At 42.5% G+C, this 27,051-nt stretch overlaps 1 protein-coding gene across 3 annotated transcripts; it reads left to right on the top strand.

The window, feature by feature from the left end:
- Nucleotides 1-26,968, top strand: LOC148903004 (uncharacterized). Of its 3 annotated transcripts, XM_088994704.1 has the most exons (4): nt 1-173; nt 10,578-10,697; nt 22,133-23,776; nt 25,902-26,968. In XM_088994704.1, the coding sequence occupies exons 3-4, from the start codon at nt 22,289-22,291 to the stop codon at nt 26,358-26,360; spliced, it is 1,947 nt and encodes a 648-aa protein (XP_088850830.1). In that variant the 5' UTR covers nt 1-173; nt 10,578-10,697; nt 22,133-22,288; the 3' UTR covers nt 26,361-26,968. The 3 variants fall into 3 exon arrangements, with proteins under 3 accessions (XP_088850830.1, XP_088850822.1, XP_088850839.1); XM_088994696.1 differs by lacking the exon at nt 10,578-10,697; XM_088994713.1 differs by lacking the exons at nt 1-173; nt 10,578-10,697 and adding an exon at nt 16,313-16,772.
- Nucleotides 26,969-27,051: the final 83 nt, after the last annotated feature.

Raw genomic sequence — 27,051 nt, 5'->3', positions numbered from 1 at the left:
GGCGTTTAGAGAGTGAAAAGAAGGAGAGGCAGGAATAGGATGAAGAGCGGAAAGAGCTGAGCAGTAGCAAGGAAGAAGACACAAAGTGGATATTTCTATATGCCTTCTGTGGCCGATAACCCGGTCCAATGATTGAACTCTCCAGTCACAGCTTCGCTCAGATGCTCAGCGAGGTATGTCCGCACCACTTCCTCTTCTCTGTGTTTGTCAAGTACTGGCTGAGTGAAACTGTGGCAGGAACTTTGAATGAGACACACTGTTGTATGTAGACCGAGGCTCAAGTACGGTATGTGGAATATGTGTCGCTGTCACAGACATCTCGAAATCTTGTTTTCGCGTGTACGTGAGGGGATGAATGCTTGCATTCACTCAAGCAATGGCACCTGTGTATGTGTGCGCGTGCGTGTGTGTGTGCGTGTATGTGTGTGTGTGCGTGCGTGTGTATGCGTGCGTGCGCGTGTGCGTGTGTGTGTGTGTGTGTGTGTGTGTGTGTGTGTGTGTGTGTGTGTGTGTGTGTGTGTGTGTGTGTGTGTGTGTGTGTGTGTGTGTGTGTGTGTGTGTGTGGATGTGTTGATGAATGTGTGCTATTCAGTCATGTAAGCCAGCACCTGCGTGAGTGCGTGCATGCATATGCATGCATGAGTATGTATATGCGTGTGTGTGTTTGTGTGTGTAGGCGCGTGGTAGGGAATAACCGAGAGAGTGTGAACAAGCTGGTGAGTGTGACTGATACAGAGAGAGAGCGAGAGAGGGAGGTGGAGGTGCATCACTCAGGCTGATCAGGACTTTCAGAATTAGAGCAGTGGTCTTAAATAGCCCTGGTCCAGAGATAGCAAGGGGCCCGGGAGAAGCTGTTTAAACTTGGAAAGCGTACAGGATGATTGGTCAGAGTGGGACGATTCACAGCTCATTCAGGAGCAGTTGGAGAGGGAAGGAAAATAAAGTGCAGTTGCTGCATATCTGGTGCCAATATGTAAAAATAAGGAGGCAAAGAATCGGGGAAGAATGTTACACAATCAATAGAATGAACTTTAAATGATGTTGCAGAAGCGATAACATCTCAAGCCGCATCTCTCCTTTTAATCGTCATCTCCCGCATCATTCTTTTGGGCCTACATGGTGGGTTTGTCTTTATTCAACAATCAACTCATTCCTCACTATATGTATTCCCAAAAGTTCAGATGACTATTCCTGCAGTGCACAGCCCTTGCTATGCGTGCTGAAGAACGTTTAAGAGGTCGCAAATGCTCTTTCGTGCTGTGACATTTGGCCTCACCGACTTGTTCTAATTATGAACATTTTCCCAAGTTTTAAAATATCTCTCAATATTCAGGATGTCGATGACTCCTGTTGTTAACTCATTCACTGCCAGATGATGTGCAAAAATGTGTCCACTCCAGTGCCAGGGTTTTCGTCATTGTCGCTCAAATTCCAGGAACAATAGAATATTGAGTTTTACGACTACATAAACATTCAATTCAGCGTAGGCAACCTTATGCTCTCTTCTTTCATCAGAAAAAAAGTTAGTTACTATATTATATGGGCCTGAAGTTATATGAGATTGAAATGAGGGTGGCTGTCCAAAATACAATGCAATACATACATTTCGGTTTATATAGGGCTTTAACAACAGCTGAAGTTGGAACAAAGCGCTAACATGGAAAAAAAGAGAAAAGCTGCCCCTTGTGGAAGGGGAAAAAAGATTGCCAGAGGTCTGGCCAGTGCTTCATTGGCACTCAAGCAAGAAAGACAAAGCACAAAGTAATTCGGGAATGGTGCTCTATGTCTTATTTTCAATTTCCGAATAAATTCGTGAATGGCAGTGAATGAGTTAAAAATAGTCTCATCTCATCTCATCTCATCTCATTTTCCGTACCGCTTATTCCTCATTAGGGTCGCGGTCGGCGGCCCGGTAGTCAAGTGGTTAGCACACCGGCTTCACAGTGCAGAGGTCGCCGGTTCGCGTCCCGGTCCGGCCTCCCTGTGTGGAGTTTGCATGTTCTCCCCGGACCCGCGTGGGTTTTCTCCGGGTACTCCGGTTTCCTCCCACACTCCAAAAACATGCATGGCAGGCAGATTGACTACTCCAAATTGTCCCTAGGTGTGAGTGTGAGAGTGACTGTTGTACGTCTTTGTGTGCCCTGCGATTGGCTGGCAACCAATTCAGGGTGTCCCCCGCCTCGTGCCCGAAGACAGCTGAGATAGGCTCCAGCATCCCCCGAGACCCTAATGAGGAATAAGCGGTACGGAGTTAAAAATAGTATTTGTATGAAAAAACAATACATGTGCGCAGGCCGAATGTTTTCCTTGGAGTTGAGTGGCTGCCGGCCCTTTAAGAGGTCTATTTTTGCAAAGGCATACGTACATAAAGCGGGTGGCCATGGCACACGGATGGGCCTCACTCGTGTGACTCTGCACCACACACATCCCGATGGACCGTCCGTACCTTGTGACTAAGTGACTGCTATTGAGTGAGTGATAAAAATCGAAGCTTGTGCTCTTTCAGCACAAGCTCAAACAGGAACATCATCAAAAGTCAGAGCTGCAAGTTTTGCATATGACAAGGAGACTCAATCAGATCTCTCTGAAGCCTAAAAGTGATCATGAGTGGGAGCCCGAGATAAAAAAAAGGAACCCTTATGCACACTCGGCACTCATGCGCCAACATTCCCACATATTTGTTTTGATATGCAGATAGCACGCAAAGTGCCCCCTTCTTAAAAAACAAAACAAAACACATAATTCATCTTAGTTTACTCACACCCACACTATCGACAAAAAAGGAGCATGTCTAGCAATATTTTATACACTGGAGGTGTGTTCAACGCTTTACACCCACGTCCAAAAATACTTATACATCATCGATATGTGAACTTAAAATAATCATCTCCTTATGCAATCTGCATGTTATATAATGCATGGCCTGTCATCATCACAGGGCTTCTTCACGCCCTGCTGTGCTTCTCCACCTACCTACCACATACGCTTACACACACACACACAGACACACACACACACACACACACACACACACACACACACACACACACACACACACACACACACACACACACACACACACACAGACACACGCACACACACACACACACACACACACACACACACACACACACACACACACACACACACACACACACACACACACACTACACTATGTGTTGACATACTCTACTCAAGCACTCTCACCCGCTTTGATAGCGTGTTTTCCTGCACAGCCCGGCAGACGAATGAGACAGACAGAAAGTGAAAAAACAAATGGAACATTGATTGAAAAAAAACGTGAAAATGTATCTTGCAGCTTGTTGTTGGGCTAATTTGATTATTTTTCCTGAATTTTAGAAACATTTTATTTCTTCTAAATGTTTTGAAGGCTTTTAAAAGTTTCCTGTTAAATGTTGTGACTGTGGACGGTGATAGTAATGGTATGGTATAAGCTTCTTTTGTCGGTCTGTGCTTTGCTTCTGAATGTCAATAACTGTTGTGTTTATACGTGCTTTTAGGTGCTGTCTTTGTTTGAAGCACGGTGATTGCTTCAAAGCTGCCTTGAATTACATTGCCTTACACTTATACATATAGGGGTGTTGAAGTCGTTCACTCTTTCCGCAATGTCTTTTCGGTTTGACGTGTTAAGGTTAATGGCCTTCAATGTTACCAGGGAGCTGGTGGCCATTGAGAATTTTGTGAGCTTCCAGATTTTTTTAACCTATAATGTCCCAGATTGTAAATCAAAATTACAACCTTGGTTTGATAACGTCAACTGTTGAAATAGAAAAATGGTTACTGTATTTTCCGGTGTGTAAGGTGTATAAGGTGCACTCAAAAGTCTTCCTTTTCTTCAAAAGATGACCCTGCACCTGCTGGTGCGCCTTAGATGTGAAGTAATATTGACCCACAACAGGCCTCGACTCCACCCCCAGCCCGCCTGTAGAAGAAGTAGTGCGTAACCCCAGCCTCTACTGTAGCACCTTATAATGTGTTGTGCCTTATAGTTGCAAAGTTTTATATATTTAGAGTATATATTATATTTGGAAAACTTTTTTCATTCATTGACGGTGCGCTTTATACTCCGGCGCACTTATATATGGAAAAAAATTGAAAATACACCATTCATTGGGATGCGCCTTATACTCCGGAGCGCCTTATACACTGGAATATACGGTAATTTCATTCTCATCCCAGTCTAATGCAAAAATTCATTTTCAGGGGTGAGAATAAGTGAGATATGTGTTGCCATATTTGTTCCTTTAATAATGGGATCGGGAGGTGGGGTGCTGCATGGCTGCTCTTCCCCAATAGCCAGTCTTCTCGATGGAAGAGTTTCACAGAAGTGGCTGGACCCCTTGAAGGTGCCAGATATGCCTATATTATCAGAGAAGATACGGGCAGCTCCTGTCTGATCTCTCAAGTCCTTGAAGCAAAGGTTTCTGTATTCATTGTGTAGCTCACTCTGTGCAGTTTCTCCGACCTTGGCGTTTTCACCCGTATGCACCATCAAGCAATTTGATTCCTCCTCCGCACTTCAATAAGGGTTCAATGACCTTTCAACTCTGCCACCCTCAGCTTACACCCACACTCAGTCAGGACACACCATGTGCATGCCGCAGCCTTGCGTGGTGTTTGTACATCTGTTCCCTTGTAGACATTCACACCACGATATTTTGCACGCCAATGCTTTTGGCGTCATTGTACAGAAGAAGTAACATCCGAAACATCCTGTCACTCCTATGGCGTCAATAAAAGATTCTCTTGCCTTCGATACCCTTGAAATGCTTTTCAATTCCTTTCATAGCATTTTTTCATGCCACTGTCTAAAACAGGGGGTCAAAGTCATTTTTTGCCGCGGGCCACATTGTAGTTATGGTTTCCTCTCGAGGGCCGTTATGAATTTGGGGAACCCATTAGAATGTTTAAATCCCTTCAAATATTACATATAGAGCACACAGCAAATTAATGAATAACTCGTTTTCAAATCTGAAGTCAAGAATAATGACTTTTATTGTGGTTGACATCCAAAAATATGAAATTTTGGCTCAGATTTTAGCAATCATCATGGAATTTAACAAGTTTGATTTGCTTTCGTGGGCCGAAAAAAATGCTGTGGCGGGCCGGATTTGGCCCGCGGGCCTTGACTTTGACACCTGTGGTCTAAAATAAATCCGCAGCCAAATATTTGTTGACCTTTATCCAGTTCACTCTCTCCCCCTTTAATTTGTGATCATCAGCATACTTGATCAAATGGTTCTATAAGTCTCGAATGTAATTGATTTGAAAAATATGCAAAAAAAACATGAGTTCATGTTCAGGGCTGTCTATTAAACCACAGGAAATGAATATGAGCAGTGACGAAGGCATTCCAGACAGCCTCTATGTAGACAGTCTAGACAGGTTCTCTGTCAGTGAATGGCACTCAATCTAGCAACAACAGACTTGGCTTTGGTCCCTTCATGGAGTTACCATCACTGTGCTTGCTTAGAGTGTGCTGAAATGTTGCTGGTAGGGCCTAGAAAACGAACATAAGCCCACTTGGAATGACACCGTCCTGAGGACTGTGTGAATAAAAACATATTTGGAATGGGCACAGACAGCCGCACATTTTTATAGAGACGCTTACACTATACAAGCTGTAGCCGGCACATTCTCAATCAACTTCCCTTTGGCTCATGTAAGCACTTCAAATACGGTACTCATATCAGTACCTCCGGATTGTGTTAGTCATGTCATAGGCTAGTGAAGAGGTGCTGGCTGAGAATGTGTGATTTTAAAAATTGTGGAAAATGAAAATGCCGCGAGCGTATCATCAAAATCACCATGATGGCAGTTTTTTGGCTGAATATAATGATGGTGTACAGAATCACGCTACAGCGGTGGAAAGTGCAAGAACAAAACTACCCTTCACAGACATTTAAATGTCAATGAATGATAACAAGCCAGTGCGCCCACACACTGAAGGAAGATGTCAGCCTCATAGGTTCACAGAGTACTTGTTAACTGCCACGTTGACCTCTGCAGGAACTTGTGCATCTTCGCTACCTTTTATTTTTGTTTCCTGATTTTTGCAGACTGGCTGATCTCACAGGAAATTAGATGAGTCATCGATAAGTGATACTGCATAAAAGCCAGCTCAAAGAGTCAATGTGACCCCATTTATAATCTCGGGGATACAAGTCTACACCACCAGTCCACCAAGCCTGCCATAGGCCATACTCATTCTGTCTAGAATTAACCAAGATAGACCTTACAAACTTCACTCTCTCCTCAACTGCACTAAAAAATATCCCGACTTGCAATGGCACATGCATTCTCTGACCCTTATGGTTGGGAGACCTGAATAACTGCACATACTTTATAGTTGTATTAATTACTACAACAATAATTGGATTGGATTGAATTTGCCTTTATTAGTCTCGCAGTGGAGAAATTTACATTTCACAGCAGCAAAGTTATGGAAGGAATGAAAGTAGAAAAACAAAATACAAAAGCTGTTGGAAAGGCAGCCTCTCTCGCGGCGCCGTCTTGAAGTCAAAAGAACAAAAAAAAAACTACATAACAAATAACATGACAACACAAACACACTGAGAGTCATTCATTCTGAAGCACTTTCGGTACCCTTTTAGTTACACAAAGCAGTTCCAGATGAAATAGGAGAGGATCAAAGCATCTCTTCACCAGTGGATCAGGGACATCATGGTGGCACGTGCACGTCGACTACGTTGAAAGCAAACACGCAGCTGCATCCATTGACGAAAAGAGAATGTCTCACATCTCCTGTCCCACATAAATCCGCTTCAATTCCAAGCCTCGACAGTTCCACATACGCATTGGCGCTCTGCGCTGACTCTCCTTTCTTCTTATCGCGGGCTCCTCAAGCCATGCATTCATCCAGCCGCAGACTGTCCAATAGTACCGACCTTTCCACTGAACAAAGCGGGCCTGTGAAGATGCTGCCCATTACAAGCGCAAAAAACACAATGGCCCCTTTGGTGTCCAGCGATGACAGTCGAATGGCACCGACATTCCTCCCATTCAAAAACAGCACTGGCATATTATTGCTGCCGAAAAGGTGCAACCGCTCAGCACATTCTCCTCCTTAATGAATGTCGTGGCCAAAAATGCTGAAAAATAATCTGTATCCTTTCTGCACGATGCACAACAACACAAAGTGACACAAGAAAACACAAAACAAGACAAAAAAAAAAAAAAGCAAGGCTCATGGGAGCACTTGCTTACAGCTGTTTACTCGGGCGCCATCTTGGACACCTTAATAACAATTAATAACAATAGCAACAACTATTCTTCTTTTTCTTCTTCTTCTTCTTCTTCTTCTTCTTCTTCTTCTTCTTATTATTATTATTATTATTATTATTATTATTATTATTATTATTATTATTATTATTATTATAATGATCATTGAAATAGAAATGGAGGACCTGAGGTAATTCATACGTAACTACACTGTGGCTAGACATGGACACTTGTCACAGTGACACCAGTGACCGTACAACATAAAATATATCTCCAATGAACGGCATGGTCTGTTTGAATTTGTTTGCACCACTTGCAGCCCCTGATGTTTGCATTGAGGTGTTTTGAATGAATTGCGTTATTTACATGCAACCAATGCACCTTTTACAACCTAAGTATTGGCAAATTTAGGGTTTTTGAAGGACATGTAAACGCTCGCAAAAACTTGACTAGCTGTTCTTCAGGTCAGCCTGAATATTGTCATGTAAATGCAATCTGATTGCCTCATTCAAACGGTAGGATTGATTTGTGCTCCATCCACTAAAAATCTTGTCCTTTGTAGTACAAACAGTACGCATATGTGCGAAAGCCTATACAATACATATGGATTTATACACCGTGTTCACAACAGCTGAAGCTGGAACAAAGCGCTTAACATGGACAACTATCACATACAGGAAATAAATCAGTCACAAAGATAGTAAAACCAAGATCAAGCCATTTTTTGTGTCATTTGAATATGTTGATTGTAAATAAGACAGTGTGACTCTCATATACGTACGTTTGTAAAAGTCTGCATTGCACTATTTAAATGCAAGAGTAACTCTGCGCTTACGCATGTCGATAGGCTATTCCAAGTGCTTGACAGCATGTAACAGTAGTCAATGTGCCGATTAACATAAAGACTGTAGCGACATGACTCAGTAGTCTTGCTTGTGTCCCTGGGCTCATGCAGATTAACGTGTGTGCGTGTGTGTGTGTTTGCGTTAATGTGTTTATAGTAACTCTTGAGCCGTAAGTCCATCCTCATTGTACTTGAGCCGGCTCCAGGCTGCGCTTCCTGTCAAAGAATGGGTCAAATTTATCTTGTCTCCCTGCTTTCATTTTCCACTATGTTCCATGAATCAACACAATTCTGCTGAATCAGACATCCATCACAAGAGATCCTTTGCATGCACTGTACTCAAATGGGATCAGATATTTCTGATGCAGGATGAGTAAGAGAGCAAAAGAATCAATTACTCAGGACTAAGTCAACTTTTGGATCTTATGCGGCACCCGCGTCTTTCATAATGTATTCAAGATGACATACGAAATGTAACAGCGTTGTTTTAATGTATTCAATTACAGATGTGCCCGCATCTAACAGACAAAATTATGTCTTGAAGTCATTTTCTATCATTACTGGCAAACAAATACAAGTTGCTCTGGTGATGCAAGATATTGCACCATCTTTAGGTTGGGGCAGCTGGGTCAATGGCAATGCTATCATTGTATATTAATTACTACTACTTTTGGTATTAAATGTATGCAACTTTTTCTTTCACCCATTGCAACAAATGTTAGTGCAATCATTGCTCTATATGCGTTATGATCAATGACCCAGGTAAAAACACTTGGGAAAAGTTTTTTTTTTTTTTTAGTTGAAAACAAAAATAAAATACACTCGAGTTTCAAATGGAAACAAGAGAGATCAGCTGGAGAGCAGAAACACATGTAGCGTGCACATGGAGGCAAAATCATAACCAAAAACCAAAAAGAAAGAAAAACCAAATCACAACCATAAGAGTTGCAACCTGACGTTGGTTCTAGTCACACCACCTTAGTTGCAGATTTTTGAAACCATCCGAGATTTATTTGATCTTTGATTGCAGGATTTATCTGTTAAGCTACAAGTAAACTTAGTGTGGCTTCAGAGGGTAGGAACATTCAGATTGATGAAATGGATGTCTGAAGAATTCTGAAAGAGACAGACCCAAGGAAAAGCCCTGGGCCAGATCGTATCTAAGGTCATATCGTCAGCAACTGTGACCTATTTTTAAGTGATGTTTTCTTTGATATTTATGGGCATTTTTAAAAAAAATCTCTGTTGCGTGTCACTAAAGCGTGGAAGGAATCCATTATTGTGGCTGAGGTTCCATTACTAAAAGAGCTGAATGACTATGCCCGGTGGCAATAACTTCATTACTTATGAAAGGGCTGGAAAAGAAGTGCAAAGAGATGCTTAGCTATGTCACCGAGTGAAATTGACCCACTCCAATTCTCATATCAGTCAGCCAAACAGTTGTAATGGGTTGAAAGTGATCATTCGTTCCTGGTTCATTGCTTCTAAGGGTGTTGATAGCTGAGGATGGTTAAATCAGCAGGAAGCCAGGTGTTGAACAGGATAAGTTAGTTTAATCTTGTAGACAGCAGGGGCATTGTGGGGCCGGCCGAGAAGGGACAGAAAGAAAAGAGGAAAGAGGAAGGAGGACGAGCGCGAAAGACCCCTGGGAGAGCATTTATAAGACGGAACATAATAGGATGTGACATCATGTAAAGGAAGGCAGGATATGACGTATCAGGAAGTCCTAAACGTGAACAAACGATGCAAAAACATGTTTAAAGATGTTCGTATAGCAAATTACCCCAACAAGTTGAGACACAGGGTTGTTACTGATAGGACTATTTTATATATGCACATTCTTAAACATCCAATGTTTTTTTTTTTATTCTAGACTTATTTGTATGTGTCTAAGTTTAGTCTAAGTTGTTACGCTGTATGTACATATATGTGTGTAGTTTACCTTCTAACTTTACATCTTTGTGGTGAGTACTGTTACTCAACCATTCTTATTTTAGTCTAAATATCATGTTTCACCATTTAACTCGGAGCTGATAGGCTCCTTTGGAAACTGGGAATACTCACTGTGCAACCAATGGACCACTCAGGGCCTGCTGGAATGCATTTCATCTAAGCTATTACTTTGACCTGTACTGACAACTTATCCAAAGACTCAATACAATCTCTGATAGTGAACCAGTCTGTTGATCAGAAAATAGAATCTGACTGGTTGCTTCTCTGGGCTTGTGCATATCATTCAGTCGTGTACAACTTGTTCCATTGCAGCAGTATTTCTACAAAGCCTATTTGTCCCACTCTGTACTCTTTAGCCGACTTTGTTTACAACCGTTTTACTGTCAGCTGTGACTTGGTGTGTCACGTTTTATGCTGCAGGCTGCAACACTGATTTCAAACGACTTCACCTTGCTCCTCCCTGTGTCTTTAAATAATTAGAAATATTCATTTTAAGTCACTGTGTTCTTCTTTCCAGGAGAAACAGTTTGACTTGACATCAAAGGCTCTCTTTTCATGAACACCATAACTCGTGTGGAGCAAGACGTAACTCTTTTGGGAGGCCGGTTCAACTCGATGCTCGCGATTTTGCAGATAAGTAAGGAATGGAATTTTTTTTCCCCAGGTTCTGTTGCGCCCACCTTGAGGGAACGGCACATTTGTGGGTGGCCAATATCGCCCAATGGACAAGTTGGCCTGTGAGAGACTCATGATTAGTCTTGGATGTAGTCTGCCTTTTGCTTGAAATCAGATGGGAAAGCCTCTCGCTTTGTGTGACCCTGAACAGACATCACTCTGAGCTGCTCACTCATTTGCCCCCCAAAAAATGTCAAGGAAATTAAAATGTTTTGAACCATTAAAAAAAAATATGTTTATATTGCTAATTATCTCATACTCTCCAATTCAAAGCCTCTTACTCCATATAAACCACAGAACATATGTGCAAAACACAAGTGTTAAACTTGATAAATTACGTGCAAAGCAGTGAGCACAAATTCTGACCACACTGTAATTTAAAATCCTAATCATGTTGCACAAAACTTGTCTCTAAAAACGACAAACACTAATAATTTAATAATAATAATTGAAAACTAAATCAAACATATTTGAATGACGTAAAGTATACGGACCATTTAAACATTTATTTAACCTCACACAGCTCTCTATTTGTTAATTTTTCTTGGCAGTTTAGCTTTAACTTTTCAGAAATAAGTATCGTTTTGAGGTATTTAATGTTGGTAAATGTACAAAAAAGTCCAAATACTTCTCGGTGTTTGAATTCTGGTTGTTATGATGGAAATATTTTCTGAGGTGGTACTTGGAGGAACAAATTTGAGAACCACTGGGCTACTTTCAACGTGTATGTAACAAATGTACCGTTGTCGGTTTCCAATGCCTGCTCGAAGCGTGCATGTTGTTTTGCCACTTGCAGGTTGCTTTGCCCAACACCTTGTGCATGTGTGACAAATTATTTTGGGATAAACCTACATGAAATAAAACAGTGATGAACAGGAGTGAGTGTTTAATGGTAAAGGTAAAATTTTCCTCTGCTATTTCAGCATCATTTTTAACCGACACATGGAATAATTAGATTCCTCAGTGTAATTAAATCGAATACATTATCAATCAAATGACTAATCATATTTCCAGTGACTGGCATAGAATTCATGCAGAGTCAGAGTGAAAGAGGTGCTCATTGAAGGTGATCTACAGTTTTACAGTATAGAGTACTTGACAAACCAGTGAACCAATGAAAGATTTCAGCATTGCTAATTAAAACACATTTTGTGATGGGATACACACCAATATGTAGAGGTTATGACTGATATTTTAATGGTTAAATATTATTGTTAGCAATGAATTTTCTATAGCCACAATAATAATTGGAGTGTGAATAGTTGCTGTTTATCTATGTGTGCTCTGCAATTGGCTGGCAACCAGTTCAGGTGGACCTTGCCTACTGCCGGTGGACAGTTGGGATGTTAATTAGCACACCCATGTGCCTCAGTGAGGATACGCCGTATGGCTAATGGATGGGTAGATGGACAATATTACAGTAAAGTGTGTGTTCCACGACTGGGCTTTATGGATATTTATTTGTTGACAGCAGAACTTGGAAAAATCCCACAGGTGCATTATCAACCGTCATGAGGGTGTAAAGAATATTGCCACGTTAATAGAATTTGAAAGTAATTATCAGTATTTGGTCACTATATCTTAAAATCCGTATTTAGTCGTTTCATCCCGAAATGCAAAACTTTACAATGCAAAGTGAAAGTCAAATACTGTCTCAACAATACGCAGAAACACCCACATCTTATTTGCATCCGAGTTCATGTTAGATTGACTGACTCAAAGTGGAAAAGTGGCTGTGGCCTGATGACTCCACATTTCAAAATGTTGTTTACAAAACATGGATATCCTCCAGGCCAAAAAGGAAAATGACCATTCAGATTGTTTTCAGAGAAATGTTCAAAAGCCAGTATCTGCGTTGGGATAGGAGGTGTTGGCACTGCCCGTGGCATGAGTAACTTGCCGCCATTCGCCGAAAGGCACCATTGGTGCGAAAATGTCCAAACAGGGTTTCGGGCCACATATTCTGCCATCCAATCTCCAAATAATAGCTTTGTCAGGATGTTCCTTCTTCTTTCAGCAACGCCGAGCCACATTCTGCATGTTACAACAGCCTAGATTTGTAGTAAAAGAGTGTGAATACTTGACTGACTTGCTCACCATTCATTCCTGCCTTCTATTGAATTTGGGTGGCTCATTGTCAAGCACCAAATCCAATAATGGAGACCACAGACTTGTGCAACTGAGGCTGTACATCAAGCAAGAACCAAAAAGAATTCTCCTTACAAAGCTTGAACAATTAATGTCTTGCCCTGAGTTTCTTAATAATTATTGAGTGGTGTTAAAATAAAAGGTGACGTAACAGAGCCTCTTATCCAGCTTTTTTGGAACCCATTGCAAACATTCAATTAATAATGAGTGAAAATTTTCTTTACTGAGTTAACGGGAAAAAAAGCTCACTCCATATAACACTAAAATGTACGGCAGCGAGCCCACACAATGAACACAATAAACAGCAGAGCAGACACCTATGAGCAGCCCACACAGATTCATTGTACATTAGTTTCAAGCAGTTACCAGTCGGAAAAATAAAAGTAATGCTCGCCATAAATGTCAGAAAAGTCGGTTTGCCACAATATAGTGAAAAACTTGTCATCTTGGCCTGAAGAGCCGACATGTTTCCATTGCTGTCATTCCACGCTGTTCGAATGCACTTTAACACTCTGCATGTTGCATTGGATCACGATAGCGTACATTCTTTTTTGCAGTGTTAAAGTCACATGACTAATTTATGATGAATGTGTCCTTCCACAAAATGATTTCACAAGTTTTGCTGTTTTCCATTTAATTATCCCTTTTTACTGTTTGGTTTCTTACACTTACTTGATTGTTTCTGACTTTGAGCATTAAACGAACTACACAGCTGTCATCAAAGTTTATTTTTAATAAGCCACAGCAGCTATGCCAATGCGCTTGTCTTGACTCAGTCACAGAGAAAAAAAACATTGAAAGCTCTTCTGCGGCACTCCCGTTGGCGTGTTCATCGTGCCAAACTCAATGCATGAAGAGGCAATTTGTGGAGGACAAAGGATGCAAATTTCAATGATAAGCTTCAGAGAAAGAGCAAAAGTGACTGTCAAGTTTTGTTTAGGGGTTTTTTTTTAGTCACGAGCCCCAGAGAAATTTTGGAGGATTAACCCAACAAAAAACATAGTACAGTAACTCTATTTAATTGGTGCAACTTTCAGTCAGAAGTAAGATAAGATAAGGTAGGATGAGGACTAACACTAATTGTAATGAGTGGTTGATCGCCAGCCATTAATTTTGCTGCCAGTCTTGAAGGTACGACTGAGAGTAAGACGGACAAGATGTGCTAAATGATAAATTATTCATCTGAGCTGCAGTTATGGCTTACTACACTACCGCTATGAGGCCAAGATGTGCATAACAGTTATTTGTTATATGTATTTATTGATTTGTTTTGCTATGAATTTCATACAATCAATTTTGAATTGTTAATAATTTATTTTCTGACTACTCTTATAAGTCACGGGTGTTTAACACGAGGCCGGGGGAGTCAGATATGGCCTACCGCATAATTTTATGTGGACTACAAAAGTCATATTTGTCAATTGACTTCATGTTTCCTGCCAAAACATCACAATTGCAAATTGATTTGACTTTTAAAAATCTTGATATTTCAAGCCTTTTTTGTTCCCAATCTCGCTATTTCAATATTTTTTTTGTTTTATTGATACCTTTACCTGTTTTGTTTTGTGTATGTCAATCTTGCGTTTTAGTTGCTTTCACAGTCACTTCTTGAAATACTGTTTGGTCCCAGTGGCCCATGTGCATTTCATCCTGTTGACTTGGGACCCCTGGCTCCTTATATGAGGTCAACAGTCTCAAATTCTGGTCTTAAACTAGACAGTGATTATAAACTTGACTGTCAAATTGGTGCTGTTGTTTAAATCCAGCTTCTTTCATCTTCGGCAACTGGCTAAAATAAAACGTCTCATTTCTCATGAACACCTGAAGCAGTAATTCATGCCTTTGTCACATCTTGGCTCGATTACTGCAATGCGCTTTACTTTGGTGCCAGCCAATCCACCATGAAGCATCTCCAGCTGGTCCAGAATGCTGCTGCTCGCCTCTTGACTGGTACTCGTACACATAACCCCTTCACTGGCATCCCTTCATTGGCTGCCTATACATTTTAAACATCTTTCCAAGATCTTCAAATCTTTAAATGGCCTCACCCCTCCTTACCTCTCTGAGCTAATCTACCTCTACACACCTTCCTGACACCTCAAGTTTGCTGACCAGACATTATTAGATGTACTAAAAACTAATCGGAAGCTCAGAGGGGATCGAGCGTTTTCCGTTGCTGGTCCCACTCTCTGAAATGACCTGCCACTGAACATTCGGCAAGACCCCTCGTTTCCCGTCTTTAAAACCTGTTTCAAAACTCTCTTGTACTCTTTGGCATTCGACTCAGCATGATTCCGACTTGATTTTGGTTTCACTCCCTGATGCTTTCTACTATCTTTGTGACTGCTTTATTTCCTGTATATGATAGCTGTCCATGTTCAGCGCTTTGTTACAGCTTCACCTGTTGTTTAAGCATTATGTAAATCTATATGTATTATATTGTATTGTATTTCGTCTGTGTAAGCTCTCAGTCGTACAGGAGTGGTCCATCGATGAAAAGGTTTCTTCAGCCGTCATCTGTACTTCTTTGAAGGTGTCGGACGTTTCGCTTCTTATCCAAGATGCTTTGCTAAAGAATAAACGTCCGACACCTTCAAAGAAGTACAGATGACGGCTGAAGAAACCTTTTCATCGATTGTATTGTATTGTATTGGAGACAATACAATACAATAACAAACACAGATGTTAAGGACTTAACAATTTTAGTTTGGGTTGCTGATTCACGAAAGTTTTGAAAGTCTTGGGTGAAAATGAAATCGTCAAGTAGATTTTTTTTTCTGAGTAGACTTTTGCTTTGGACTGTGAATCTCCTTTGTCCAAAATTTCAAAAAGGCCTCTTGGCCGTATTCTGTATGACACTGCTTCAAAAGTGTGGTGCTAATAATACTTATAGATATTGAGATAATTACCGAAAAGTACACACTGCGTAGAATTGCATATGGTACAAAAGCCGTACAGCTGATTTGATTTTCTTGCATCATTTAAAACTGAATATTGATTACGACTGTCTTTATGAATAAGGCTTATTAGAAGTCACAAGATTATTCTCATGGGACCAGGTCTGGCCCAAGCCCAATTCCTGAGGAACGTTTCAATAACTTGAAGCTACCATGAAGTGATGATAGACAAAAATAAAGGAACGCTCTTTGTACTGTACAGTGTGTATTTCACTTCATTTGGAATGAATGACGTATTTTGTCATTATTATATTGAGTCGAACTATTGTGTATCATGATTGAAGTGATTTGTATCTCATTGTATAGCCTTACACACAGTGAATGGATAATGCGGTTGCAGTGTGTTGAGATACATATATCAGCCTCAGTGATGGAGATACACACTCCTAATAAATCAGTGTATAAAAGTAATGGATGGATTGAGAGATGACCTTTCAGGGTGCTGGTTTTGAATACGAAAATGGATGGATGGGGTGCATGCAATAAATGTACCTAACGTTGGGAACACGCAGTATTGTGTGCGGGGTCCTCGGCTGTTTGCGTGTGTGTATTCGTGTGTGCTTTTATCCCTCAGAGTGATTAAAGCAAGTGGGCGGCTGTAGCAACTGGTCTGCCTGTGTGGCTCGGCATAGCAGACATGTTTCTCACTGCTAGATATTACTCATTTCCTCAGTCGTTTGCACACACCAAAACATGCGCGCACACACACACTTGACACACAGTGGAGACAAATAGAGCTCTCAATTATTTCCCTTGATTTTGCTGGCTCGCCTATATCATTTCACACACAAAGATCAGAGAGTGTGTGCGACTGCAGATATTGACGAGTGTCAGCGTGGCAGAGTAAAGAGCTGAAGAGTGGGTTGAATCCACGGGACGTTTGGGATATGAATGGTACGCTACGCTGGGATATCTGCTCAGTTTGCACTCAGGTCAGTCTCTCGTCACAACTCCATCCAGCCGGCTCACTGCGCCCACATTAAGTTTGCGCTCACCAAGGGTGGCTGATTGAAAGCCGCACAGAGGCATGTTTTTGTGCCAAAAAGGCGGGATGATGTGGTGCCATTGAATACAAAGCTTTAATCCTGAATCTAAAATATTCCTGGATTAGTCTGCGAATTGTATTCAGACATATTTCTTCCAATTGAGCAATATTTATACAGATTAAAAAAACGCTTCAGATGAATTGCACTGATGAAAGAAATCATTGTGTAATGTGAAAGAGTGTTTTTCATTGCTATAATCAGCAAGGTTTGGTATAGTTCAACACTCCCACAGCAAAATGACGTCCTCGAAAGAGCAGCTCTATATACATGTGTGCACAGTGTAGGAGTCTTCTTTCAGAAGACATTTCACAGCAAACTCCTCCACATGCACAATACTCCTTTGTTTTCTCATACTGGTTGGCAGGGTTCAAAACAGGCTTATTTGCTGAAACATGTTTTTGACAAGGTTATCAAAAGGACTGGAGGGGGGGAAATGCATCTTAATAGTTTAGTTACAGTGAGTTAGTTTAAGGAATGTGGGAAAACCCGACAGTGCTTCAGGTACACAAAATAATAATGTCAAAGGTAATGATGAATGGTTAATGGATGGTTTGGCTTTTGAGGTATATTGTCCAACATGCTAGTGTTGTTTTCTCTGTTTCATTCATATCCAAACATGTTCGAAACCGTTTGGTGGACCAGACCCTGGACCAGCCACCAGGCAATCGCTGGACCAGTCAAACGTTTGGAATTCAAATGGTCTCAAATACATGATAGTGTCAAGAATTTCGAAGCACTTCACTCCTGATAATGCACAGTTGTGAACTGGAAGTCATTCCAGTTTATTAAGCCTCATCCACATCATAAAAGTGACTGAGAAAATATCAAGATGAGCAAAGCTCTTATCTGGGCCAAAGGTGCCGACTTTGAAGAATGTCAGTTATGAAACATTAATTCCATTAATAATTCTTCAGAATATCAAAGACTTAAGTATTCATTTTCAATACAGTTTTCTTTTTTTAAATAATGAAAAAATAACGAATGTACGGAAGGGTGTTTCCAAACACTTGACCTACACTCTTCATGTATAGATACAGGCGGCCACTCACATTAATATTCAAAACTTCACTGTGTGGGAACTGCACACTGACACAAATTTAACAGTCTGTCCGATTCTATGTTGTAGAAAGGAGGGGGTGTGGGGGATTCTCCTTGTGGTTTAGCTCAGCAGGAAAATAAAAGAGGACAAGTCATAGGTGAAATAACTGCTGAAGGCGATCCCGCAGCTTAACATCTGCCAAAAGCCATCAAGTGTATGTCTGCCTGCATGTCTCTGTGCATTTACGTCTGTCATTTGCTTATGTCATACATACATACCTCATACATTTGCTTCTCTTTATTGTCGATTATTTTTTTGGAGGGATGGGCGAGAACCAACCATGGCCTTATTCTTAGTTAGCGTTACTCACGGCGCGGCTGATATTCGACATTGGTGAGTCCCTCCTCAAACAGTAAACACACTACTCGTACTGTGTACATTGTGTACTGGTATCAATCTGAAAAAAAGTGGTATCAAAAACCCTTCATTTTAAACATAAAAGCCAAACTTTTAGAACGGCTTCATGGATCACTGAACTAAAAATGAAAAATGTTCAGCATCATCTCATCTCATTTTCCGTACCGCTTATTCCTCATTAGGGTCGCGGGGGTTGCTGGAGCCTATCTCAGCTGGCTTCGGGCACGAGGCGGGGGACACCCTGAATTGGTTGCCAGCCAATCGCAGGGCACACAAAGACCTACAACAGTCACTCTCACACTCACACCTAGGGACAATTTGGAGTGGTCAATCTGCCTGCCATACATGTTTTTGGAGTGTGGGAGGAAACCGGAGGACCCGGAGAAAACCCACGCGGGTCCGGGGAGAACATGCAAACTCCACACAGGGAGGCCGGACCGGGACGCGAACCGGCGACCTCTGCACTGTGAAGCCGGTGTGCTAACCACTCGACTACCGGGCCGCCCATTTTCTAGATTTATGCCTCTGATTTTACTGGTTTAATTTTCGGATTACCAGACATTTCAAGGAACAGCGAGATTTTAGCGTGTACATTGAAGTTACGGATTACAATTATTTGTTAATATTACCGCACCCAAAAGCCTTCATTTTCTTAAAAAGATGACCCTGCGCCTTATATGTAAAGTAATATTGAGCCACAATAGGTCTTGCAACTACTGTCAGCAGCCGCCGACTCCATTTCCCCCTGTAGAAGAAGTAGTGTGCGGTCCATGCATGGATATATACAGTAAAACGTAACCTCAGCCTATACTGTAGCGCCTTATAATGTGGCGTGCCTTATATTTGGAAAACTTTTGTATATTTGTATATTGTATTTGGAAAAGTGTTTTCATTCATTGAAGGGGCGCCTTATAGTCCTTATAGTGTGCCTTATAGAGTATATATTGAAAAAGTTTGAAAATACACCATTCATTGGGGGCGCGCCTTATACTCCGGTGCACCTTATACATCGGAAAATACGGTACTTTGGCACAAAATATGTGCGCCCATGTGAAACACAGCATCTCACACTCACAGCAAACTGCAACTTTTCAGCTTTCCACTCAGATGCATAAACAGCTTCGTTGTGTCCAACACTTCATCTGTTTTTGGACCTCACAACTTGTTGTGCAACAGTCTACCCGCCGTTCTGTGGAGTATCCCTATCTCACCTCTTTAACTGACAAGATGCGTGAGCAGACGCAGTTGCCATGGTGACAGTATGGTGGATGGCGAGACGGCGCTACTGTAGGTTGTTGCCGGGTGAGCGTGGGGCCAAGAGGCAGCGTGGCATTTTTTCTGTGGGGGTGGAGGGAACAGCTGAGATAACAAGATGGCAAGAAAAGGGCTCATTTTGATCCATTTCGTTTCGGGGGACGGCCTGGTGGAGGAGAATGAGCGGAGCTCCCCCGCACTTTTCACTGAATGAAAAAAGGCGCTGAAGTCTGAGACATGTCGGAGGATGCCAATGCGCACAAGAAAAACAAATAAACAAACACACACATTCTCCCATATCCCGAGCGACATGGCATGCAGTCACACAGTCGTCTCTTTTGACAAATATCGAGTTGGCATACGCAGCTCCTCACTATTCACAACAAGCGGTGCTGTCTCTGTCAGGTTTTGTGTGGGTGGTGACCAGCTTTGACTGTCACTGTGGGAGCAAGCAGTGCTGGCTGTGGGAGTAGTTGTGAGTCTGTTGGTGTCTGTGTGTGAAAGCGAAGAGCCGGAGGGGTGAATTTTGGAAGGGTAGTAAGGGGGCCTATAGTATACTTCTCGAGCCTGCCAGCGGGGGTAGTACATGAAATTAATATCAAAGCACATCTCCATTTTACAACGAAAGGTAAAGAGATGAAAACTCCAGATGTGTGGATGTGTGTGTGCGGGTGTGCATGTGTGTACGTTATTGCAGGGATGCACCTGCTTCATTTGCTTTATTTTAAGCCAACGTGTGGATAATGAGTAAGTTCGATAGTTTCAGTCCCACCACGCGACACTCTGGTAATGAGTAATTAGTCACGGCGATCAAAACAGTTCTGACCTGTTTAATGTTGGCAACATCTGACAGGAAGCGCAACTTCACAAATCCCAAGATTTATGACCTCGCAAACTGGGACAAAAATTATGTATTTGCAGTATTTAAGGATGATTTGGGATTATTTGTACTCGTGCAAGAAGTTTTAACGCAAGCTAATTTTTACGGCCATGAGACATTTATGTGCGCTATGATCTAAATGATTCTTTTGATTTATTCCTTGTGCGATGTATTTGTTTTGGTTAGTCAGAGAGACTTCTGCCGCGGGTGGTGTCACATGAATTTCTTTCAACAAACCAACGTAACCGCTCGTGAAATTTGACTCCATTTCGCCGATCAAATGGAGCTCGGCAGTCGTATGAGCGCACAAAGTTGTGAAAGTGACATGAAAGGAAGCATGGCAGGAAACAACAGGAAACGGCACACTATTCACTCAGGAGAGACATGTCAATCCAATCTGTTTACTCAAAGTTTTGATTGAATTGACTCCATTTTATTTTGTCAAGTAGCTGGATATAATAAAATTCTCTGGACCCACGCTTCTTTTTTAACTCATTCACTGCCAGATATGCAAAAATTTGTCACTCCAGTGCCAGGGTTTTTGTCATTTTCACTTGAATTCCTGGACCCACAGAATATTGTGTTTTAGGATTACATAAACATTCAATGTATCATAAGAAACTTTAGACTCTCTTCTTTCATCAGAAAAAAGAGTTAATTCCTAAATTTTATGGGTCTGGAGTTATATGAGCTTGAAATGAGGGTGGCTGTCCAAAATACAATGCAATACATACACATTGGTTTATACAGTATAGTGCTTTAACAATAGCTGAAGCTGGAAAAAAGGGTTAACATAAAAAGAGAATTGTTGCCCCTTGTGGAAGGGGAAAAACATTACCAGAGGGCAATGGCCAACACTTTATCAGCACCCAAACAAGAAAAAACAAAACGCGAACAAATTCGAGAATGCCGCTTTTTGTCATATTTTCAATTCCCGAATAAATTTGTGAATAGTAGTGAATGAGTTAAGTCGTTCACAGTGCAGAGGTCGCCGGTTCATGTCCCGGTCCGGCCTCCCTGTGTGGAGTTTGCATGTTCTCCCCGGGCCCGCGTGGGTTTTCACCAGGTCCTCCCTCATTTCAAAAATATGCATGGCAGGCAGATTGAAGACTCCAAATTGTCCCAAGGTGTGAGTGTGAGAGTGACTGTTGTGTGCCCTGCGATTGGCTGGCAACCAATTCAGGGTGTCCCCCACCTCGTGCCCGAAGACAGCTGGGATTGGCTCCAGCACCCCCCGCGACCCTAATGAGGAATAAGCGGTACGGAAAATGGATGGATGGATGAGTTAAGTCGTCGATCAAAATAAAATCATCTAGCTCCACATAAAAACAAATCAGGAGCCAATTTGTTTTTATTTTGTACAGCCACTTGACAAACCAATATCCAGTAAATTCAAGCCTGTTTTTTTCAATGTCCAAAATATTGGAATTTTCACATAGAACTTACTTTTTTTGTTTATATTTGATGATAAAGCATGAGTTGACTTCACGTCAAATAGTTATTGCACATACTCGTTATTCCTGTCAGCAGTTGGAGGGCATTATTTTTGCTGGAGTCAGATTACTGTATTGCAAACTCATACTTTAGCACAATTTTTTTGGCGAATGGAGCGCCTTCAGTGACCTCTACCAATCTCATTCATGCCGTCCTCTGCAGGTGAGTGTCTTCAACGCTGCAAAATCCACCGTGATCCAACAGTGATGCTCTGCTGCAGCCTTCCCCTTTGTGTGTCCCCTCCATTCTCCCGCGAGGCCCATGTGACCTAGCCTACGCCCACACGCAGGGGGCACCCACCGCCGCTGGATTCCACCCATGAATCCCAGCCCTGACCGCGGCAAAGAGTGCCTCCCTCCCAAGAAGAGGGAGTCTCGGCAAGGGTCGTCCGAACGCTACCTTCCGCCGCCCGATGAATTTAAACCCCCTGTGCCATTTCGAAGTAGGATTAACACGGGACGAGGGGAGAGCAGCAGGGAAGTCGGGGAAAAGCAGCGAGCTCTCGCTAGCCCAAACCCTCATTTCCTACACACTGCTCCATCCCTCCCTGCACCAGCACCCCTGCCCCTGCCGTGGCCCTTGAATTACACTTCATCTGTGTCCCTTCCGCTCTTTCAAGGGCATGTTGTGGAAAGGAGGGGTCCGGTGTCTCCGGCATGGAGAGATGATCCCCTCTCAACACCACTGCCTCACCACTCAAGGTGGCTCAGAGCTGAAGGGGCTCTTTCCTCCCCGTCCCCAGCTTGTTCTTTTAAGACTCCCTTCCCAGCTGATTCGAGGGAGACTTGGTCTTACGTTAACAGTGGCCGACGAGATTACAGCTCCTCTCTATTCTCCCCGACCTACCTGTATGGCCATACCCCTCTCTACCCTCAAGAGCCAAGTTTAGTGGAAGCCAGGAACAGATACCTGGGCAAAAGGCCCAATGGACTGGATGGGCCGGGCAGCGGGACTGCCTCTGCCCCCAGGCATTTGCTCCCAGGTGATTACAGACACAACAGTATCAGAAGTAGATTGGAACTGAGTCCACAAAGCTCCCATACCAATGGTGGACGGAGACAGCAGGACGATCTGACACCTCATGCTCAGTGCGGGGGCCCAATTTTTTCAGACTCTCAAGCTCAGGAGGGCCACGAGCCACATTCCTCACTGCAGGACAGACATCAGCAAAGGACGCCCACCAGCCCCCATTCACTGAGCCAAGACTCCAGGGCAGGTAGAGAGATATTACTGGATACCGTGGGGGCCCCTGCAGGTGAAGCTCACCTCTACTACTCTCTGGGATCGGTCTGCCAGCCCAGGCCTCAGACTTCCCAGTCCTACCCGTCATCCAGTCCCTCAGGAACAACACTGTATAACTTACAAACAGAGCCTTGCCCAAAGAAGCAGTGTCCAAGGAACTCCCCCAACTCACCACATGGTCTTCTGAATAGTCATGACCGGTCCCAAAAGGACCATGACAGAGACCAAGACAAAGACAGGGAAAACGTTCAGCACAGGAACCGAGAACCAGATAACGACAAAGAGAAGCACCTGAAACATAACAGGGATTATATTCACGTCTCACAACATGCGCCTTACCCTCCACCCCCTGCGCTCCTACCTCACTTCACCAAGGGGTCGCTCATTGAGTTGTCCAGCGGGCAGTTGAAACAGGTAGAGGAGCTGCAGACAGAGGACTTCTTGAGGAGTGCTGATACGTCGCCAGAGTTCCACCTCAGCACCTGCACGGTGTTGCTCATTTCCCCCAGCAGTGCGCAGGGTGTCAGCCAACTGCAGGTCCACCTCACAGACCGCAACACTCAGGTAAGCAAATCTCATCCAAAAGAGACTTGCACAAATTACGTTGGCTTTGCAGGCTTGTGATTTCGCCCTCCCAAAAAATTGACCTCTTTACCTGAAATCCTTTACTGCAAGGATGGGCATGTAAACCAAGAAATTCTTCAGAACAGTGATTAAAAAAAAAAAAACGTCTATGTTTCCCTGGTAAAATGGAGGGAATCGTGAAGAAAATTGTAAAGAATCCCAAGTTTTTAAAATTGTGTGTGTGTGGGGAGGAGAGGTTTAACAATAAATAATTGCCGAATTACAAATATGCAGTAGTGGGTTGTAATTTTTAATTGTAACATCACTAATAGATGGCAGACATTTCTTAGCTGAGCTTACACTGGGTCTGAACACTCCCTTACATTACAACGTGACTAGGCTTAATATATACTGTGTATATTTTTGGAAGGTTTTTAATAATTTACAGGACACAAATAGTATCGTATTTTCCGGTGTACAAGGCGTTCCGGAGTATCAGGTGCACCCCGAATGAATGGTGTATGTTCAAACTATTTTCATATATAAGATGCACTGGACTTTAAGGCGCACCTTCAATGAATGAAAAATGTTCTTCAACTATAATACATAAATATAAAAGTGTTCCTAATATAAGGCACACCACATTATAAGGCACTACAGAAAAGGCTGAGGTTGCACAATTTCGGTGGCTGCTGACAGTAGTTGCCAGATCTTTTGTGGCTCAATATTACTTCACATATAATAATAATAATACATTTTATTTTAAGCGCCTTTCAAAGCTCTCAAGGACACTTTACAATCACAGACAAGAATATATACTATAAGAAATAAAATACAATTACAAATAGAAACAAGAGATAAAGCTACACAGAAAATGCAATTTTAAATAGGTGGGTTTTGAGATGGGATTTGAAGCTGGGAAGAGAATCGATGTTACGAATCTTGGAAGGAAGTGAGTTCCAGAGTTTGGGGGCAGAGCAGCTGAAAGCTCTGAGAAAATGCTTTCTTGTTACACATCCAGTTCTGAAGATGATTCAAATAGGTCTGAAGAGGAAAGCCGACATTTTCGATTAAAGAAGGTTTTCTGGGTCGTTTTGATGGCTCAAGACTGACGTGTAGTGTCACAGAAAATGCAGAAGATGGCGGCAGAGCTCGCGTAAGGAATTAATCAGCCAATTTCCACGGGCTGATTAATTCCTTACACGGAGCTTTGTCGCCCTCTTCTTCCTCTTTTCGGTGCAACACGAAGTTTTCAGACCAAACAAGTACAGCAAAATGCATTGACGTGATGGAAGGACTGCTACAATGTGTCCTTTTTTCGGTCAGGGGCGTTCCTTCAGTGACGTTGGGTGAGGACTTGTCACAAACTCAAAAACAAGACTTCCGGAATATTCAGCGCGAGTCTTAAAACGTAAAATATAGCTTTTGCGGTGGAATCTTTGTAAAATACACTCAGTAGAAGTCATTTGAAGCCATTTTACAAATTATGGACACAACTTGTCCGGAGACGTCGGTTGTCCTTTAAATGTATAAAGAAAAAATTTAACGTTGATTCTATATTTGACCAGGAGCCAGTGGAGCACTTGGAGGACAGGGGTGATGTGATGAAAGGATGAGGTTCTGGTAAGGTGCACCTGCGTAAAGGTCTTCTTTCAAAGAAAATCAAGGCTCTTGAGTGCGCCTTAAACACTGGAAAATACGATACCTTGATAATATTAACAGTTGAATTATGTGGGAAAAAAATCCAAAATGAGTTCTTGCACTTAATGTTTGTTTCTTAATCAACAGAGTTATGTGTGCTTGGTGGTCACTTTTATTTGAAGAAAAAAAATAAAATACAGGATGTGGCTATTTTATGGTTGGCTCCAAAGCATTTGTAGCTCGGTTGAGATGGACGATATTTTATACCTGGTATGTATTGAAATATATTTAGAACATGGATTTTGGAAATGTTTTGTTTATATTTAAAATAGCACTTTTGTCCTACGACTGTCTGCGAAGCGCGTGGTCCTTTGTGGTTCCTCAGTAGCACTGTTGACAATCAACACCTCTTCCAGTCATGAAGTTGCCCATACCAGCATTTTCCAAACGTAATTTAGTTAGCCTGATATTTGCTTTTTCTAAGGAGTTCCTGAATGTCTTGGTGGAGTATCCGTTCTTCGTCCGGGACCAAGGCTGGTCTTCTTGCTGCCCTCAGAGAACAACTCAACTGTATGGCCTTCCCTGCCGTCAGCTCACACAGGGGGATGTTTGCCTTGCTCTCACTCCAGCACCCAAGCAACTCCACAGGGCGCTTGTGCGTTCCTCCTGCAAGGTCCAAGGCGCACATCTTCCCAGGGGTTGGGCAGGAGGCTCAGGCAGCTCACACAGGGCGAAAATGCCACCACCTCCTCCCCCTCCCCCTTTCCCCCAGCACTCGCCTCTCACCGGGGCTCTGCATATCCCGGTTGCAAAACCTCAGACTCGAGAGCCCGGGCGCTCTCGGAAAAGGCGCTGGTCGGCCCCTGATGTCCTTCCCTCGCCAGGTACTGATGAAACCCTCCTGGATTTTCCTCAAGGCTCCAAGCTTATGAAGTGGCAGTAGTAACTTGCACATGCACACGTTCAGCAGTAAGCACATGTATACGTGTCACATGTATATATGTCTCTGTTGCTCCCATTGGGGTTGCAGATATGGAAAAAAAGAACAATCAAAAATTACGGGTGTTCACACTGCCGCCCTCAGGCTTAAAATTCGACCTGTGGGCCCCCTTTTCCCTTCTCCTCTCCTCTTTTGTTCTCCTTGTTTCCTTGGCAGTGAAAGGAGCAGCCACTGAATCATGTCTGGGTGGCTCCTTGCAGACACACTGAAGACATTAGTGAGACAATCAAGCGCTCGTCTGTGTTCACTTTGTTTATGTAACGGGTCGTCCCACAAACACATATTTACCGACAGTGTTGTCCTGCAGGGTATCAATTCTTCAATCAGTGTTATGAAAGTAAGCACTATTCATACATTGCAGACACGTACACATGTAATGTATGTATGTATGTATGTGTGTGTCCGTGCGCGCTTGCGTGTATGTCTGTCTGTGTGTGTGTGTGTGTGTGTGTGTGTGTGTGTGTGTGTGTGTGTGTGTGTGAGTGCTTGCGTAAGTACGTATGTATGTGCGAGCGTATGTATGTATGTATGTATGTATGTATGTATGTATGTATGAGAAAAAACGGTTAGCTACAGTGATTATGCTAAACAGATTTAATGCAACTTTGTCCAGATACGTTCGACTCTTTCTTGC

Source organism: Hippocampus bargibanti, linkage group LG01 (genome assembly GCF_051943395.1).
Source record: "Hippocampus bargibanti isolate YZ-2025 linkage group LG01, ASM5194339v1, whole genome shotgun sequence".
NCBI classification, from domain to species: Eukaryota; Metazoa; Chordata; class Actinopteri; order Syngnathiformes; family Syngnathidae; genus Hippocampus; species Hippocampus bargibanti.
This window is presented reverse-complemented; position numbering and strand designations above follow the sequence as displayed.